Source organism: Camelus dromedarius, chromosome 4, assembly GCF_036321535.1.
Source record: "Camelus dromedarius isolate mCamDro1 chromosome 4, mCamDro1.pat, whole genome shotgun sequence".
Lineage (NCBI taxonomy): Eukaryota > Metazoa > Chordata > Mammalia > Artiodactyla > Camelidae > Camelus > Camelus dromedarius.
In genome coordinates, this window is record NC_087439.1 from 68,341,726 (window position 1) to 68,361,754 (window position 20,029).

The 20,029-nt window shown below is 38.1% G+C and overlaps 1 protein-coding gene across 4 annotated transcripts in view; it reads right to left on the minus strand.

The window, feature by feature from the left end:
* The window catches only part of PARD3B (par-3 family cell polarity regulator beta), a 924,313-nt gene that overhangs the window by 340,214 nt on the left and 564,070 nt on the right, over positions 1 to 20,029 (minus strand). For all 4 annotated transcript variants that reach the window (XR_010380651.1, XM_031451950.2, XM_064485062.1 and 1 more), the window contains exon 16: positions 1,201 to 1,245. Coding sequence is in view for 3 of the 4 variants with exons in the window: in XM_031451950.2 (XP_031307810.1) it covers positions 1,201 to 1,245 (45 nt within the window). In the remaining variant the exon portion in view is untranslated. The remainder of the gene's footprint in view (positions 1 to 1,200; positions 1,246 to 20,029) is intronic.

Consider the following 20,029-nt stretch of genomic DNA (forward strand, 5'->3'; position numbering starts at 1 on the left):
GGAGTTCCATGGTCATGAGACCTTCCTTCTCAGACTCCTAAAAACATTTCCAGTAGTAGAGAACTTAGTGGACAAGTATGATGGCAGCAAGCACCATGCGGCAGTGCGCCTCTCCCACTGAAATCTTTTCTTTCACAGTGATCTAACCTCTTAGGCTCTTTATTAGGAGAAGCCAGAAAGAAAACATCTAAGACTTGTGAACCAGCCCTTCCCTGCTGTTATCACTAGTGAATCCGGAGAAAGAAGAAAAAGAAAAACAAAAAAATCATAATCTTGCCTCGGAAGATGATGGAAGTAATGAGGCATCAAGCCCACTCACTGCTGAAAACATAACTGGCACATAAACACAGGGGATGCTTGGTGACGGGAAAGCCCTCTTTGTTTCAGAAAGAAGGGATACCAACAAATCACAGCCCGCCTGTTGTTGGGAGTGGCATTTCTAAGAGTAAAATGGATGTTCTGCAACCCCTCTCCCCCAAATAATGCACCCTCGCAGGAAACGGATTAGTGCTGTATGTACCAGCTTAGTAGCTTTCAGTGTTTTCAACAAATGTGGATAAATGATGCTGAAGAAAGGGCAAAGGAACAGAAGGCAGGCCACTTGGAAATGAAGGAAAAGCTTGGATTTTAGACCTGAGGGTACCTCACACACAACGGAGAGCCAAGAGACCCTCAGAGGTCCTTGTGGACTTCCCAGAGCACCTCCAGCGAGCTCATTCATAAGACTAAAGAAAGGTAATCCAGGCACCTCAGGCCCAGTCCTCTTACTGACACGAAAAAAGATGATTCCTTTTTGAGGAGGAAGAAATGGCCATATTTTTCTTATTCTGGAAATCTTTGTCCTGCCACTTTTATGTGAGAATCATCATGGAAAAGCATTTCAAAATTTCTTGGGTTTTCTTTGTAATTTCTTGTTATTCTATGTGTTCTGCTGGCATACAGGTTAAAGATTTTTGGCTTTACAATTACTTTTTTGGAAACCTTTCTTCTTTCTTCTCAAACATTTGAGTCAGCATACATTATGCCACTATACACACAGCCAAGCAATAATTCATCCTTGTGGAAGTCAGAGACATCTCATGTATTAATTAGCAAGCCTTTCAGTGACGAGTGGATGGAAACAGGTTCTAAATGCTACTCAAACACAGCCAGTGATTTCCAGGAAGGAGAATATAAAGTCAGTTACAAGGAATTTCTTACCCGATTTGTGTCCAGCCAATGAATGGACTTTGCTTTCATCTGGCACTGTGAGGAAATAAAAGAGACAAGGATCAGACCTGCCTGTAAATCAGCCATTTTTTGAACAACAAATTAATACAGATTTGTAATAAGTTAAATCTTTTACTGGCAAAGATTTGAGAAAAAAATTTCCTCCATCATTCCCCCCTCATTTCTATTGGTAGGTATTTTAAAGACAGCTATGAAGAAATACATGTTTATGAAATCTTCTGTGAGTATCATTTAATTCTCTTACAAATTTTCAATATTTTCAGTTCTTTTAACTGGATTGCTGTTTCTATATCTGCAAAAACAGAAATTAAACTCAAGGATCCAAAGCTCTATCATGTAAAATAAAACCCTCTGAGCATGGCAGCAATATATACATTCGGTCCTCAAGGATAGGCTTCTGTAGCTGGTCAAAATGGAGCAAAAGGGGAACAGATTTACAATTTCTCCTGAAAACAGTTTTAAAACAGATAAAACATGGAACAGCAGCATTCAAGAGACTGGACATCAGGCAACAGAGGGCAACGACTCTTGAAGGATGGAAAAACAAGTCGGGTAAGTCCTACGATTGCTCCAGCTTCCTACTCGGAGAATGCTTCCAGGTCGTGGTGCAGGAAGGGGAGCACGGGCAGAGCGCACTGATATCCCAGCCTAACGACATGAAGCTGGAGGTCCAGGAAAACCAAGGCAGATGGAGTCTGTAGGTCAGAGAACTGGAGAGGAGAGAGCGCTACAGAATCCTTTCTGAGATCTGCAGAGGACCCCCTCACCTATTCAGTTAAAGGCTGAGCTCACATGCGTGTGCAGGAAACCACCCACAGCCTAGGACAGAAGTACCCACAGGGGAAAAAGCACAGTGTCCAAAGTTCACACAAAGCTGGGAGTAAAGTTTCTATTCCCAATACCCAGAGTGAAGACCTTCATAATTCCGGGGCATTTGTTAGAGTAGGAAGAAGGATCTTGCTTCAGGAGCAGGAAAAAATTTAGGTTAACATAGCTCTGATGAAATGAATTTTTGAAAGACACAAATCACCAAAGCTTATACAGGAAGAAATAGATAATGGAACAGCTCTATAGTTTTATTTGTTTTTTAATGGATTTGTAGTTAAAACTTTCTCAGAAAGAAAGCTCTCAACCCAGATGGCTTCCCTGGTGAATTCTACCAAACATTTAAGGAAGGAGTAGTACCAATTCTACAGAAATTCTTTCAGAAAATTCAGAAGAGGGAATATTTCCCAACTCATTCTGTGAGGCTGGTACTACCATGGTACCCATATCAGGCAAAGACATTATATGAAAGCTATTAACCAGTATCTCTCATGAACATAGAGGCAAAGTTCTTAATCTTTCAGCAACTCTGCATGGATTATCACTTCAATATTCAATAACAGCTGTTCAATATTCACCATGTGTCACTGACCACATTAGCCTATAAAACTCTGGTGACTCAAGGGTTGAAGCAAGATGAGGGGAACTCTGCTAACAAGGAGGTGATCCTCTAATCTCCTGAACATTCAAGCAGCCTCAGAGTAATATGCCTCCCCTTCCTTTACCTGCAACATTGTCATAGTTCATTGACTAGTTACTATACCTAAATCTTCCCACACCCACCAAGCCCTCCTTTCCTAAGCTAATTCTTTATTTTCTAGATAAAATCATTACATATTTGTGATTTTTTTTTTCCTGGCATTAACTGCTTAAGGATCTTGTTAGACTTTTCTTCCTATTTCCAGTTGATGTCAATCCACACTTACCAACTGGCCAACCGTGGGCCAGATTCTGTCTTTCCTAGCTCTAAGAAAACTTACAGTGGAAAACAGAATTACGGTTACCAAAAGGGGAAAGGTGGGAAGGGATAAATTAGGAGTATAGGATTAATACATATACATATACATATACATATACATATACATATACATATACATATACATATATATAAAACTGATAAAAAGCAAGGATTTACTATATAGCACAGATAATTATGTTCAACATCTTTAAATAACCTATAATGGAAAAGAACCTGAAAAAGAATAAACACACACACACACACACACACACATAAAATTTATAGTGGAATCTACAGTATAAATGGAAAAATATTGGAAAATAATGATAATTTAAAAATAATAATACTTATAGCTAATACTCATTGAGAACTTATAATATGCAGGTTCTACCCTATATAATTTATATCTAATAATTCATTTAATGCTCACAATAATCTGTAAAGACAGATATTATTATCTTTGCAGATGAAGAAACTGAGGCACACTTCATACATGGAGGAGCCAGAACTTAAACATGGCGCTCTTAACCACGCTACTATACTTGTGATAAATCATAGAAGAGTTGTTATACTTTTCAAATTCTGATAGTATCAATTCAGTATAAGAAAACACTTATAAACACCACTGTGTTAGAAAACAATTACCCTCTTTATTTGAATATACATTATTAACAGAAACCTTTTTCGGTGACCAACATTAACGAGTGCTAGCTATAACTCTGTTTAACGTGTTTGGAAATCTACAGTTTTAATGGGTTCAAGCTAAAATAATTCATCCCATTTCACAGATGAGACATCATTTGTCTGAGTTAAAATCTTGACTTGGATACTTACTAGTTGCATGTGATTTCTTTTAACTTTCTGTGCCTCAATCTCATCATATATATAAAGTGGGGATAATATTGTCTTCCTCATAGGATTGTAATGAAGATTATATGTAAAAGTTTATGAAAAATACTTAGAAGATCATATAGTAAATGTTTAATGAATTTTAGCTATTAGATCATTACAGAGAAACTAAACAGAAATAATTTACATTACATGTTACAGAATAACGTGATTAATAATGAGACAGATGTGGGTTGAATTCCAGCTTTAATCAGGCAAGTTATTAAGCTCTTTTAAACCTCAGTTTCCCCATGTGAAAAATGAGATTAAAATGCTACACAGGGAGTTGTGAGGACTAAATGAAAAAGCAGTACAAAAGCACTTAGCACAGTTCCAGGTACATATTTCTCAATAAATGAAAACTTTTGATTAATGGAAATTGTGAGAGTGGTAAAGGTTATGAATTTGAGATTGTGACGGTGTTTATGGTTCAACTGTCTGCAGCACAGGTACTTTCAACTGCTATCTCATGGATAACCCAACACCCGCAGCAGGGTTTGCCTTCCAGTTTACCTGGCTCCTAGTTCATCTTGCAGTGGAAGAAAGGCAAAGGAAGTACGGTATTCACACTACGTATACGGTCTTATCATGTGCAGTTATTCTGAAAAAGGAATTCATGCCAGGATAGGGTTTTACTCTTTTGTTTTCGTCTGTTTTTTACTCTTTAACACAGAAGTTATCCCATTAAATCAAAGCCAACTTAAGTACTGAAAATTCTCCAGCCATGTTAGGTTGAACACGGTTAACAACATTTTGGCTGAATACTGTGTGCTATTTTTAGTAGGAATACTTATTATTTTAATTTGAAAGTCTTAAGAACACTAACACAAACTATTTCAAAAAACAGTGTAGAAAATCCAAATGGGTGACAGGCATAAAAATTAGGGGTCTTTCTCCAAAATAGTCAGTGACACAGATGTCTATCTTCAGGACAGAAAATAAATGAATCAACATAATAGAAAATAGAGGGAGCTGTAATGACTTAATTAATAGAATACATTTTATTTAAAAGGTTAAATTGGGAACAATCATCTTTTATGCACATGCTTAGTGCAGGGAAGCGATTTAAATAACAGTAGCAAATGAGAAAATGAGGTAAAATTACATACACTACCAAGTTTTTTTCTTTAAATGACAAGTGTTATAATTAATACTCAACTTCCTTTATAACTCACATTACCTTAGAGCTTCTACAGAGCTCTCTCTCAGGGCTGGAGCTTTGTCTACTCATTTCATTGCATGTTATGCAGGCAGCGCTGCAGTGGGAACAGCAGCAGTATTAATATGGCAGGTATGTCATTTCCAACAAAGATCTTAATGACAAGGGGTTGAAAATGAGTGAGCCTGGTGAGGGGAAGGTCTTCCGTTGCAAAGTGGTAGGGTACCAGAAGTATCGAGTAAGAGTGTTGATGGAACAAGAGCCAAACTTTCTTGTCCTGGTTCTAATGACAGACTGTTTTCCCTCCTTCCTGCCTCTCCTCCCCGTCTCTCCCATCTCTCTCCTTTCTTACTTCCTCCCTTCCTTCTTTCCTTCAAGTTTCCAGAGCACATTCTATTCCCTTTCTTATCTTCAGTTTTACCCAAGGGCTGGTACTGCTTGCTCCTGATTACCTTACAGGGTTATTACAGTAATTGAAGAGGTATCAGTGAAACATTGACTCCTGAAGAAGAAATTCATAGACGTTATTATTGTAACTGTTATTAAGAACTTAGAGGGCACTGTGGACTCGCCTCTCTAGAGATTTCTCTAGAGCTATTCAGATAATGGGATTTCTATATTAAGCTCCTGCTTCCTAGCATTCAACTCAAGATCAATGGACACCACTTGATTTTACTATAAGGTATTTCAGAAGGAGGGCACTCTGGTTTGGATGTTTGTTAATTTCCTGATGCCTCCTCTGGTTCAGAAAGACCTGCTCAGGAAACACAGCACTCTGATGGTCTATGTTTCCAGTTGTTTTGACTGTAGACCTTTGAAGCTAATTACAACTACTCAGCACCGATGGCACCTTTTTAAAAAATGTGGCTGAATGCACAGCGTCCTTTGGCTTAATTTCAACCAGGTTCACTGTTAGAATTGAGAGAAACCATACAGAAAGAAAATAAGGGAGGAAAATCTGTGAAAAAGATGGCATTCTGAGAACTTACTAGTGGCAAACATTAAAGTGCATATAATACTTTCATATGTTGGCATCCCAGTTGGATATATTTATATTAATATAGTGATCACTTAAAGTGTTTTATTCTTTTGTCAAGCTTTCTTATACACTTCAAATGCATTCTCACTGGGTGAAAACAATCCCCTTGCTTACTGATAGCATTTGATACGCATTCTGTAATATAAGTGACTATTAGGGACTGCACTTGCTTAATAAAAATTTGCAGAACGGTGGCAGATTTGGTGAGTTAATGGGCCCCATATGCTCTTCCTATGCTGACAGAAGATGGTATATTGCTAAAATGCACAAATCTCTTCAGATGAAAATTGCCATCAGCTACAGTTATTCTTTTTGAGAATGCCAACACTATGTCATGAATGGGGAATATGCAAATGTGTTCAGATTTCCACTACTTCATATTGAGAGTTTGATGCAAAGCAGCATTCTAAAACATGATGCAGTATTTGTCTTTCACAGAGACAGCTCTATTTCATTTAGTTTTTTATTTCCATATCTTTGACATAGTAGAGACTGCAATTTTGAAGATGATATTTGGCACAATAAAAATCTATCTTCTAATGAGGCCATAAATACTTCTCTTCGGATAGTTTGCTAGGAAACTAAATATCAAGTAATTCCTTAATGGTTAATAAACTTGTTTCTAAAAGCTGTTCCTTCAGAATTAAAAAAAAAAAAAAAGGGATGTAGTTGCCAATATTAAGAATCAATTTGCTTCTCTTTCAGCAGATCAATTTCTGTGCCACTGATTGATTTCCAGAATTTCTAAGTAACCAAACCTGTTTCAAGTTGTAAATTAGTTCCCTCCTTAGCAACCATGAACTATTACTGCATTAATTTATAGTGTTTTCTTATGTCAATGACTATTTGGCATACTGTTTCTCCTTAGGGGGACTTTTTGAGTTTTCAGCACTATAAATTCTTATGTGTTGAAAAATTCTTCCTTCTCTTGGGGAAAAAAAAAAAAAAAACACAAAAAAGAAAATAAGGCTTTTGCTGAAAAAAGGGGCTGGGGAATTAGTACAAGATAATGATGCAAATGGTTATCTCACCATCTATCTTAGCAAGCTTCCCCCAAAGAACCAAGTTCATCCCTGATGTGCCACTGCTCTGACAATAAGCTAATTGGAACACAACAGCTGAAGTTTTCTTCTAACATTATAGGGCATCTCCCAGCCAGGCTGCCACAGGACAAAAATGAGGGGCCCCTCTTTCATCATTATCCAACTGGGCATTCATTCACAACTTCTCAGTGATCTCTTTAGAATTCCCTTTCTTTCTCCATGAATCTTAGGAAAGCCCGAAGTTTCCTAAAGTTAGGAAAATCCAACACTTTTCATGTTCTTACACTAGTCTTTATCTCATTAAAGAGCATTAGAAAAACCAAATCATTCCTTCATAAATTCATTAATTCATTTGTTCATTAATTCATTCATAAATAAATTCATTAATTCATTAATTCATTTGTTTTGAATCCATTCCATAAACACTGTCTTTCTGAAAAGAATCAGACACTCAACCCTAGGGTTTAACGATGAAATACAAATAAGTATGTTGTATGGACACAACATAGTGTAATAAACAGAACAATAAAGGAAAAAGGATACACTTTAGGAATAGAGCAGTCACACAGACATGAGGATTCACAAAAATAATAAAGGTTTTAAGTGACTGATTATTTGAACCAATACACCTGGGACATCTTTTTATTCATGGTAAGGAAGTAGGCATGACAAGAGTGGAAGAACTCAAGCTTTGATGTTAAAGGGACCTGGATTCTGACACTAATTACATGTGTGACCAAAGACTAACTACTTAGTCTTTTTCAAGTGCATTGAACTTATTTGTAAAATGTAGACAATGCCGCCTACCACAAAGTATGAGACAACTTACAGGACATAAAACTTATCATGGAATCCAGCAGAAGCAAGTGCTCAAAGAGGATTATGCCTGTCTTTCACACCCCGTCACTTCTGCTAGGTGCTCTGCACTCCAGCACACCAGAAGTATGCTTTTGAACAGGCCATGCAACTTCATGCATCTGTACAATATAAAGACAACGCGTGCAATTTTGTCTGAATCACAATGAAACTTCATCCATTCTCCTGCTTGGCAAACGTGTTTTAAGACCCCATTCAAATGTCATCTCCAGGTCATCCTCTTATGTCTCCAGGCTGAGTGCAGGGATCAAAGTAATTTGCAAATATCTCAGTTATCTGTGTATGGGTCTGCTTCACATTAAACTATGAGCACCTTAAGGAAGAGATATGCCTTGTTTTTCCTTGTTAGTCTGGAATCATGCCTAGCACCCTCGTGGGTACTCATTAATGTTTACTGAGTGAATGAGTGCAGTATTTGTAAGATTAAAGAAAGGAAGCAGCAATTTAGATATGTCCCTTCAGCTAAAGGGGCTAGACCAATAAATGTGACATATGTTCATTGTGGTATACATATGGTTATATGAATGTTGTGACAAAAATGTGTATAAATCAAGTAAAATTCTTGTGATGCCATTTGCAGACACACTCTTGGCAAGGAAGGAGTAGGGGAAGGTGACTGGAGTCTGATTCTGGGATAGGTCTAAATAAAGATTATGATTCGATAGAGCTACTTATACTCATTTATTTTAAACTCATTTACATTTTGAGCAGTGAACTGTAGGAAAAAATATGCCTGGTAGTCTAGTCACAACTTGCAGTGTTTCTCTAATAACTAGGTTATCAGTTCTTATGTATTTATTTTTGGGCTTGCTGGCACTAATCTCACTGTTGTTCTTCACATGGTAATGATACCTAAAAGAGCAATTCATTCTGTCTGCAGAAAACATCACATTGCATTAACAAAAATGCCGAGTACTAGTACACAGGGTACTCCTTTCCGTACACAAATGTTGCAAGTTTCCAAAGCTGTAAACAGAAGAGGGGAGGGTATAGCTCAAGTGGTAGAGCATATGCTTAGTATTCATGAGGTCCTGGGTTCAATCCCCAGTACCTCCTCTAAAAATAAATAAGTCTAATAACCACCCCCCCCAAATAAAGCTGTAAATAGATGTCTTTTTGTTACAACACAACTTCAGACAAAAACAAAAACAAAACCCACGAACTACAAAAATTGCTTTTCTAAAGTACTGCAACATTAAAATATTTATAACATATGTAAGATGCAAAAGCCAACAATAAAGCAAACACTGTGTACCAACCAACAGATCTGAGAAAAGAATATTATTTTACTTTGAAGCCCTGTAGGTGTTCCACTCCAATCTCATTCCTTTTTCTCCACAATTTTCTTGCTTTTCTTTATAATTTTACTGCAAATTTGTTCCCAAAAGACTTTCTTTAAATTGTATCATTCATTAAATAATATTGGACTCTGTCACATACTTTTCTGTGTAATCTGATGTGATCATACAATTTTTGTTTCCTTAGTCTGTCGATATGTGACTCACATCAATTGATTTCAATTGTTAAACCAACCTTGCATTCCCAGGATCAACTCCACTCATTGTGTGTCATATTTCCATACTTCTTTGTGTGCATGATAATCTTTTATTGGATACTAGATACTGTGAATTTTACCTTGTTGAGTGCTCAGTATTTTTATAATCCTGTAAGTATTTTCACATCTTTGGGATATAGTTGAGTTACTTGGGAAGAGTTCATCTTTCGAGGCTTTGCTTTTAAGATCTGTTAGGCAGGACTACAGCAACATTTACCCTAGGCCGAAATGCCTTAATACAGAGGCAGTACCTCCATGCATACCTTACCCAATGCCCTGTGGATTTTAAGGTTTTTCCTTGTTGGTGGGAATAGGTTCCTTGTTGGTGGTCTTGCGTAAGCACTAGCTACTCTGGGGAGTTATTTTCTCAGCCTTGGTAGTTTCTTCACATGTGTGCTCTTATTAGTAGATGGTGTAATACCCACAAAAGATTGTCTAGATATTTCTGGAGTTCTCTCTCTATGCAGATATGTCTTCTCTTGTACTCTTCAAACTCTAACCATTTGCTTTCCCTGGACTCTCAGCCCTATCTCCCTAACTCAGATATCAAAGAATGTAATATGAATCTTATAGCAAGTTTTCTCATATAGTCCTATTTAATTTCTCTGAAATAAGTTGCAAAATGATTACAATATTAAATAAATCAAAACATCTATGTTCTTACAACCACAGCTTTCTAAGTCCTAGAACCAATGGCGCTAAGCCTACTTGTGTAACTGTAACCCAAGGTGCAATGGAGAAAACACTGAGTTAAGAATGGGATTAGTGACTGAGAATATTCTTGGAAAGTCTCATTACCTGCTTCTCTCCAACAGAAGGATATCATGAAATCAATGCTAAGAACAAACAAATTTTTTTTTGGAATTTTCTTGGACCACAAAGAGAACACACCCAAGCTGGTGGACTGAAAGCAAACCATGTCTAGGCCCAGGGCTAGTCTCCTGCCTTGACAGCACAAATGCCATCCTCATGAGCAGTGCTCATTCATCTTCCTTCCAAGAGTCCTCAAAACTGGACCCAAGGCTTTTTCCATCCTATGGCTGAACTCTGGCAATTGCCTCCAACTTGTTCTTGGCCTGCCTCCATCTCTTCCACTTTAAATCTTATTTACCATGCCCAGATTAATCTATGCTAAAGGTCACCTTCATCATTTTTCTAACCTACCCCAAACCCTCACTAAATTCAACTGCTGAGAAGTCTCCTTACTCTTTTATTCAAGGTTTGAACTCTCTTTAGCTTTTTTCTTATATTTTACTCTATTCACCTTTTATTGAAGTTGTTTTGAGCGATTCTTGGTTTCTTCCCATTTGTCTTTATCTTTAATTGGAAATGCCTCAAACCTCTCACAGATAAACCCTGTGTTTCTCCTGGGCCCAGCTGCCCACTGTAACCTCCTCTTTGTAGGGTATTCTATTTCCGACTCCCCCAGAACACTTCAGGTTTGCCTTCAAGTCAATGTACAACTTTCCACCCTGTATTATGTTGATTTGTGAGCAACTTCAATGAAGGCAAATATAATATTTTATTCATCTTTACGTGATAAACAGTTATAGATCACAGAGGTCCTCAAAAGTTAGTTGTATGGAGTCTCTGACTCACTGTCTCTCTCTTTGAAATCTATGACAGGGAAAGGATTGTGTGAGATCCCTCCCAGGAAACTTCTTTTTCTGTGAATTCTTGGGATCTACCCAAGGGTTGGACTATTTCTACTACTCAGACTATGAAAACTTTCATGTTTCCTAGACCCTTGATAAATATTTCTATTTTCAGCAAGAAATTGATACTGATTAAATTATAGGGAAAAAAAGGGCACAGGCTACCCTACATGTTACACAAGAAAGACTATTATTCACTATTAACTAGTGAAACAACACACCTCTAATTCCATTAATCATAATGTATATTTCCATATAGAGATTCTATCTTTCACAGGAATAAAGAGGAAGGAAACGAAAACTTACTACCAACTTACATGTGTCAGAAATCACACTACGCATTTTAATATATGTTGTCTCATTCAATCGTCATAAAAACTCTGAGAATGGTTACTTTCACTTCACAGAGGAGGGAACTGAGGCTCAGTGGTATCATGTCATAAAGTTAGCAAGTGAGACAGCTGGGATCTGGAGGGTTCCTGACTTCAAAGCACACATTCCTTCTACAATGTGAGTCAGAGAGGGAAGACTTTGCTAATGGCTTCACCATCAAGAACCATATATTTCACTAGTCACCACTACCTCCTAAAGTAGAATTTCATAACAAGCCATGTGAAAGAGCACATGCTGTCTCTTAAAAATGGTTGCTGACGCTCCCAGAAGGAAGAAACAGAGTTGTCATAAGTTGTTTTGAGACTCGTACACCTGGAAATTGTTACCAAGGAGAGGCATAGACTATTGTTCAGATGGTGTTAGAGCAGCTGAACAATCTTAAAAAAAAACAGACAAATCTAAGTGACATCACAGAGGACTTACTGCTAGAACATAGGAAGGAAGCAACAGAGAGGACCACAAATGAATCCAGTGTGCAGTCTTGGGACTGACAGCTGCCATTATTACAAGATAGAGGAAAAAAATGGTGTAGGATCAGATCAACAATCTTGATAGCGTAGAAGTGGCACCAACTGCCCTGGACTCACATCTCTTTTTCACTTCCCATCAACTTTTTAATGCAATGTAAGACAGCATTAGATTTTGGCAGCCAAATTGGCTTATTGTTGGCTCATCAAGTGTATGGCCAACAAAAATCCTGAAGTCTCTTTTACATTAACTGCTGTTAAGCCAGGTCCTTGTCCAACAAATACCTTCGGAGAGCCACTAGTATGCTGGACCAGGGACTGTGGAGTGAAAGACAGTCTCGAGCCGTGTACCAGCAGCGTTTCCAGCACACAACTAATTGTACACAGCGAAAAGGGTGTTAGCAAACCTTCCTGATCAAAGCTTCCTTCAGCTGGAATAACCCCCTGACTTATCTTTGAGATTCTGCACTCACTCCCTCTAGTCTATTTTCCATACAGAAGCTGGAGTAATCCTTTAAAAAAAAAAAACTTATCATAACAGTCTCTGGGCTCAAAACTTCCCAATAGCTTCCAATCACATTCAGAAGAAAATCTAAAAACTTACTTTAGCCTCTGAGCCCCGGTTTCTGTGGCCCTTCCACCTTGTTCTGCATGGCTCTCCCCCTGCTCAGTGTATGTCACCCATCCTGGCCTCATTAAAGTTCCCTAAACATTCCAAGTATGACCCTCTTTAGAGTTTTGGGACATGATCTTCCCTGACATAGCTCACTGCCCCCCACATTCACTTCCTCACAGACATCAGATCTTCACAAAGGTCCTGCCTGGTCACCTGACCTAAGGTAGGACCTTCCAACCCCAACTCTCTGTCACTATCTCCTCATCCTGCTTCATTTTTCTACAAAGCACTCAGCACTGCCTGAAATCTTCCCTATTGGAACATAAGCTCCCTGTGGACACGGGCTTTGTTCACCATTTTGTCTCCAGGACCTAGAACAGTGCCTGGTACAGAAAGGCACTCAATATTTGTGAATGAAAGGATGATTGGGGAACTGAGAAAATAGGTAACACAGAGACTGAGCCTAGTTTATGGATTAGGCCTTCCTGGCAGCTTTCAGTTGAGACCCGCAGATGTACAGGGAAGCGTGGAGATGGTTTTTAGGCAGAAGAAGCATGAAAGCCCCCAAACAGGTCCCACACATAGAACCTAAAAATCTTCCGTAGATCTGAAGTGCTCAGCATGAGAGGGTGGCAGGTGAGAGTGTAAGTGGAGGATGGAGAGAGGGGTCAGGCATGGAGTATCTCAAAAGCCATATTAATGAGTTTTGTCTTTATCTTCAAGGCAATGGGACACTGCTGAGGGATTTTCAGCAAGGAAGTGACATAATCAGATTTGTGTTTTAAAAAGATCACCCAGGCTGTGGCGTGGAAAATGAATTGGATGGAAGTAAGACAGGAGGCAATGGCCTCTTTTTTTGAACACAAGTACGGGAATTTACATTTATCCCTATTAAATTTAATCTTCTGAATTGCAGCTCATCAGTTCTCCCTGTTGAGACCTTTCTGAATCCTGATTCTGTCATCCAGTGCATTAGCTAACCCAGCAAACTGTGTATGTCATTTACACATCTGACAAGCAAGCCTGCTACGCCCAAGCCACATGCAAAGCGTACGCCACTGAACACCATCCCTGCTCTCTTAAGGTACCTGTAGGATGGCAGGCTGGGTAGAAACATACTCCCCCATCACTAGGCAGTGTCTCTTCTTGTAAAATTAATTGGCCAGGCCAGAACTGAACTATAACCCTCCACATTTAGTAACCCGAGCTATCCAGGATTTTCATGTGAATTTCCCTTAAAGCTTAGGAACTTCACATAAGACAGCAAGTTTATTCTTGTATGAATTAATTTTGGCATGTGGCTTCTGGCTGGGGATTGTATAGTTGCTTCTGTTCTTGGCTACGATAAGTGCTATCAAAAGATTTCTGTTCTGGCATGAACTGAAGTATGTAATACTGTCTCTATTTCTGCCCAGAATCTACCATCAACTGTTTAACATGCAAACTGTGCAAAACCAAGGCTACTAGTATGTAATAGATTCTGAAAAGTTGTCATCCAGACTCATTGTTTATTAGAGGATATTAATTTGGAGGCTTATGTGCTGTCTCTCCAATTCAGAGCACACAACCATTCACTTAGATAGGATGCTCAAAGGTCTGCATACACTCTAGTGAAACGATCTGGTATTTTATACTGATCTATTAGACGAGCTCATTTAAATCCGGCTCCTTTTTGCAGAACAGGTGATTACACATACATATTAAGTATCCACTATCTTTATGGAAGATCTTAAGGTATATTAAGAATCCTGAAAAAGGTTGCGCTAATAAAAACCATTAATAGGCAAAGTAGAAAGTTGCCAGACCCAGAGTCCAAAGTGACTTCACAAGCAGTGAATTTTTTGAACCTTTTTTGTTCTTAGACCAGGGATTTCTTTGGAAGCCTCAGAGGCTACTGACAAAGGAAAGCAAAAAGGAAAAGCAGTGGGCTGCATATATGGCGCGTCACACCCTCCTTCCTGCTGCCCCGATTCTTACATTAAATAAAGTATCTTGTTGCAAAAATTTGAAAGAGATTTAGAAAAATTGATTTAAAATTATTTGGGTGTGAGTGCTTCATTTAATAGGTATTGACGGATTTTTTTTTTTTTAGCAATCTCGGTGCATACCTAGAAATTCTTGTGACCTGTGGAAAAAAACCCAAAATACAAATGTAACGTATTGATATTTTAAAATTATTTCTAAATGTAACAGTTAATAAAACTGACAAAGTTACATTTTAGGGATAGTCAAATATTTATCAATTTCTAATTTCCTGCTTTATTCTCATAGATTAGAGCCAATAATTCTTTCATGTCTTGGATACTTTGGTAGGACCTTGTAAAGCACGCTGGCTGTAAGCCTTGCACCTATAATGACTGGGAGGAAAATACAAAACCACTGCCTGCTTCAATCCGAGGGATTGTTTCAACAATTCGGGACCTGGAACTATAAAGTTAAAAACCATAGGTTTAGAATCATTAAGAAGGAAACTAATGATTTACTGCTGTTCCATTTGGGTGTTTCCTTTCTGTATTTTGTGCCTTCATTAGATTCTCTGGTTTGAAAATGGTGCCAGTGTTGTCTTAACTCTGACTCCTCGTCCTCTGCTCCAGCCCAAATGTAAGTGGTCAAGCTTGACTTGGACCACAGACAGGGAATCAGGTCACTGCTCTTTTACCACTTTTCTAACTGATTCTACAATTCTGTCAAAACAGGATTGAAATAATGGTCTCTAAAGACATGGATCTAAGAGAACTCAGAAATTCAGCCAGCGGACATGAGGCTCTCTTTAAACCTCTACACACAAGCAGGGACCAGAAGCTTATGACCTTGCAGGGCAGCTAGGGCAGACACTGCAATGTCACCGACAAGTCTGCTCTCCCTACCTACTTTCTGGCTAGAAGGTACGTGATACGTCATAGCCTGGCCAGTGGGATGAAAGTGGAAGCACGCTGGGCGGCACTTAGACCATACTGGGTATCTTGATAGAGAGGGAGGAATGGTGGCAGGCCCTTTTGTCTCCTCCCTGCCCACCAGCTTCTTTTTTTCCTTTGAACAGGGATATGATTTCTGAAGCTACAATAGCCATCTGGACACTGAAATAACAAATACGAAAACAAAGGCTCGCAGATCAAGGATGACAGAAGGGAAAAGGAGAAGAAGCCTCGGTCTCTGATGGCCTCACTGGGACCCTGAATTGCCCTATTCAGACTTCAGGTTGTGTGTGACAAATAAACTCCCATTTATCACACCACCGCTGGTAGAGCTCTCAGAGCGCTGCAGTGGAGTGTGCGCCTACTCTGGTCGGGAGTAACTTTCTGTGTCGACCTGAAAGCTGTCAACAAACGTCTCATCATTCTGCCCAGAAATACTCTTAGCCTCTCTTCTCGGTGATAGTCCTCAATGATGCAAGGTCAGCCAATGCACCTTGCACCTTCCTTGTCCTTTTTGTAGTTAAATATCCCCATTTCTTTCTGTCATGGACAGGATTACCTGCTTTTTAAATTCTATTTTAAAATTATTTTAATATTGCCAATTGATTTTATTCTAATTGTGAATGTAATACATATTTGAAGATTTGAAATATATGGAAATGTATAAATAAGATAAAAATGATCCTTGCAACTTCCGCCATTGATATATGTATTCCGTTATTGATATATGTATAGACACGCCCATCTATGCACATGTACAGACATTAATTGTACACTGTGTTCTTCAAGTGTTTTATCATTAACATCTCATGTCATTAAATAGTCTGAAGATTTTTATTGGTTGCATAATAGTCTATCATATCTATTAGATTAATAGCTTACAATCTCAATAACTCTCTTATTGCTGGAAAATTAAGTTCACTACAGTGAAAAATCCTTAAATTTAAATCATGGTCAAATCTTTAAATCTTTTTTGTAGGATAATTCCTTGAAATGGAATTACTGGATAAAAGATAAAAATATTGAGTGCTAAGGTGCCTTATAGAATTACCACATTGCTTTACAGTAAAGCAGCAACAACTTAAATATCCAGCAAGCATGTGTTGCAAGACTGGCGCATGTCTTTTGCAACATTTGCCAATGTCTGCCTATATAGTATCTTAATTTCCTTAATTATTTGAGAGGCTGAATATATTTAACATATATCGGCTGATTACATTTTTTCTTTTGTGTATTGTCTGATCATATATTTTTCAAATTTTGTATTGAAGTGTTTTCCAATTACTAACAAGAGCTCTTCCTATATTCAAGATGTTAATCCTTTGTCATGTATTTTATAATTATTCCTTTATTCTCTTGAACAACACAGAACGTGTGGCTAATAGGGAGCGATGATTAAGTGTCTCTTAAACAGGGTCTCTTAATCCTATTTTAAGAATGTTGGGGTTTCCAAATTAATTAACTTTTCAGGATGTTGCTGGATTAAAAAGAACAACGTAATCCAAAGTGAACTCATCTGCTCTTTCCTTAGTGTCACGTATATTATCCATAGTCACTCTCTTCTCTAACTTAAGAAAAAAGATTTTCTCTTTTCACTCAAATAAACTTCTCTACATATTTCTCTTGTATACTAGCATTTTATTTTCAAAATGAACCTTCTAAAACATGCTTAGAAAAGTACACAGTAATGATATACTGAACACCTGTTTAAGACTACTGCCTTCTTCTTACAAATATAATATTCCCAATTCATTAATGATGGAGTGTATCATGAGCTTCTCCAGTAGGGTAGACAGACTGAATTATCTTTAGAAATTCTTGTCCTTAATGATTCTGTGACCATATTTTCAGTATAATAACATCTCTAAATTATGGTTTGTTTATGGATAAGCCCTTAAAGTGAGAGCTTTTTTTTTTAAATATGGATACAGATTTAGACATCTAAGGGTTTAGTTAATTTAGCCAATTTAAGAGTTAACTTATATACCTAACAATATCAAGTAGCGATGCCGGACACTGCTTAAATCAGGTTACGTTAATAAGAGGCCTGTTAAAGATCCTCAGCTGTCTTAGCACATGAGGCTATAGGAAGAAGAATGAACTTGTATCAATAAATTCTTTGATTGAATCTAAATAAAAATTTGCTTTGTGGATAAAAACAGGCACAGACGTTATGAAGCCGTAGTGGGGGAGCCTGCACCAAGTGTAAGCTGTGTAGAATATTTTCAATTTATTCTGAGCCACTCATGTTCTTTGACTCAGACTCTTTTTGGTATCACTTTGGGATATTTGTCATGACGACTAATACTCTGTGACCCAAGGTGAGCAAAAAAAAATCTCTGAATATTCAGCTTTACACAACATTCGTGACAGCTCACATGCAATCGAATTGCTCTACACTAATGTAATTCAATTTCTTGTTGCTGCAGGTAAAAGCAAGCAGTTCAAGAATGTTTTGAATATAATTCCCATGGCACAGGGTTTATGCACAGCTTACAGTATCCTTCTGCAAACAGATTTATAGAAAATGAAAAGGGGATTCATAAGTAAGAAGCATGCAGGTTTTTCTGTTGTTGTTAGAGAAATATTATCTTAATTCAACAAACAAAAGGAAAAAGTCTTATACGTTAAAATATAAATAAAAGGATATACTTCTTGAGCTTAAAAAGAAAATAACCAAAGGAAAAGATAGAAGAATACAAAGGGGGAAAAATGTCAAGGATGGAAGTCTAGGAAGGGCCACAAAACAATCTGATCTAATTAACCCTCTCTGGCAGTGAGAGGGAATTCACATGATCTAAATCAATTATGTCAAGTGATTGCCTAATTTATTCATAGATTCCTCCAATTAGGAAATAAAGCACACAGCCCTTTTCTTCAAGATTTAAACAACTGCTTTCACTCTTTTCTATGTAATGGAATTAAAGCCCTTAGCCTTTTATATTTCCTGTGTTTGACTCTTCCCTGAAATCTGTTCATTATTATGAACCTTCTCTAAACACTTTCAAATGAACAAAACTAGTCTGGGTAAGTAAAAGTGAACGTAGAATGCTATATTCTACACCCTCCTAAGATATTTTTTAGCCCTACTCGACTTTGCTACCCAAATCGAACATTTATTTGCATTTTTATTCATCTATTCATTCAATCTTTTGATGTAGGAAAGGTGAACCTGCCCACTGAGTAGGATCAGTGAAATCAATCATGAAGATCAATGGGTTTCTGAGATCACAGCCAGGTTGCTCTCATGCTATCCATTCATATCTTCCATCTTGGATTTACTCCACACTTACACATTCTAAGTAGTAAGGAAGATGCCAAAGAAGTGTAAGGAATGACCCTGCAGGGGCTTGCAATCTGACTGGAGTGGGTATAATTAATTCTCCCTCAGTAGGTACTCAAAAGAGTACGCAATTCTGTGCTAAAATTGGTAAAACCAAAGGTAATTGCTTTAGGAAGTCAGAGAAAGAGCTGGAAAAAATGACAGCTCCCTGGAGCAGGCAAGACTTGAGTGGGCCCTGAATGAAAGTTAAAATTTAAATAGGAAGGAAGAGAGGATGATGAGTCTTCCATTTTTAGAGTTAAGACTGGGAAATTAATAATTCTCACTTGCAACGGAAAGGCTTAAGGGTTTAGAGCCCAGGCATGGAAGTTAAATGTACCCGAGTTCAAATCCTGGCTACCCCGCTTCCTAGCTATGACACCTTACAGAAGTCAGTCTCTTTATGAACCATTACATTTATCTGTAAAATGGCAAATAACTACACCTGGTAAATAGCAAATGCACAAAAAACACTAGGTACTACCACTACCATTATAGATAATACTATGTTCCCTCTTTTTTCTCTTCATAGTGTAGATTAATAGGTATCATCACTGCCTTGAATACTGGGCTGAGGAAATCTGATCTGTTTACCAGGAGTAAAGGAAAGTCTGCAGTTTCTAGCCACCGACCATCCAGTAACATATGAGAGGTTCTTCCTGAGACATATTGCATGCAGCCAGCCACATTCTGTCATCATCATCCGTGATCAATTCACGCTTGGTTATAGCCCTGCTCTTTCACGCTGCTCTGCAGTTAATTCCTACTTAGTTAGCGACCGTAGACATTTCTCCACCCTGGAGATGCTCTCTCAGGTTGCATCCCCCTTCACAGCAGTGCTCCACATGTCCCAGCTTGTCGGAAATCCTTTGTTCACCCTGCTCTGATTCTTGTACATCATCTTTCAACCTCACAAACACATCTTCTCTGCCAAGGGCATTCCTCAGAGCTCTACTCCTATGAGATGGTCTGTAACCAAGGCTCCTGTGATCAAGTAAGTTTGGGAAATGCTGCATTTTACTATATCTTGAAAACTTGTGGGGACAAGCCCACAACGTGCATAAAACACATTAAAGGCAGTGAACCAT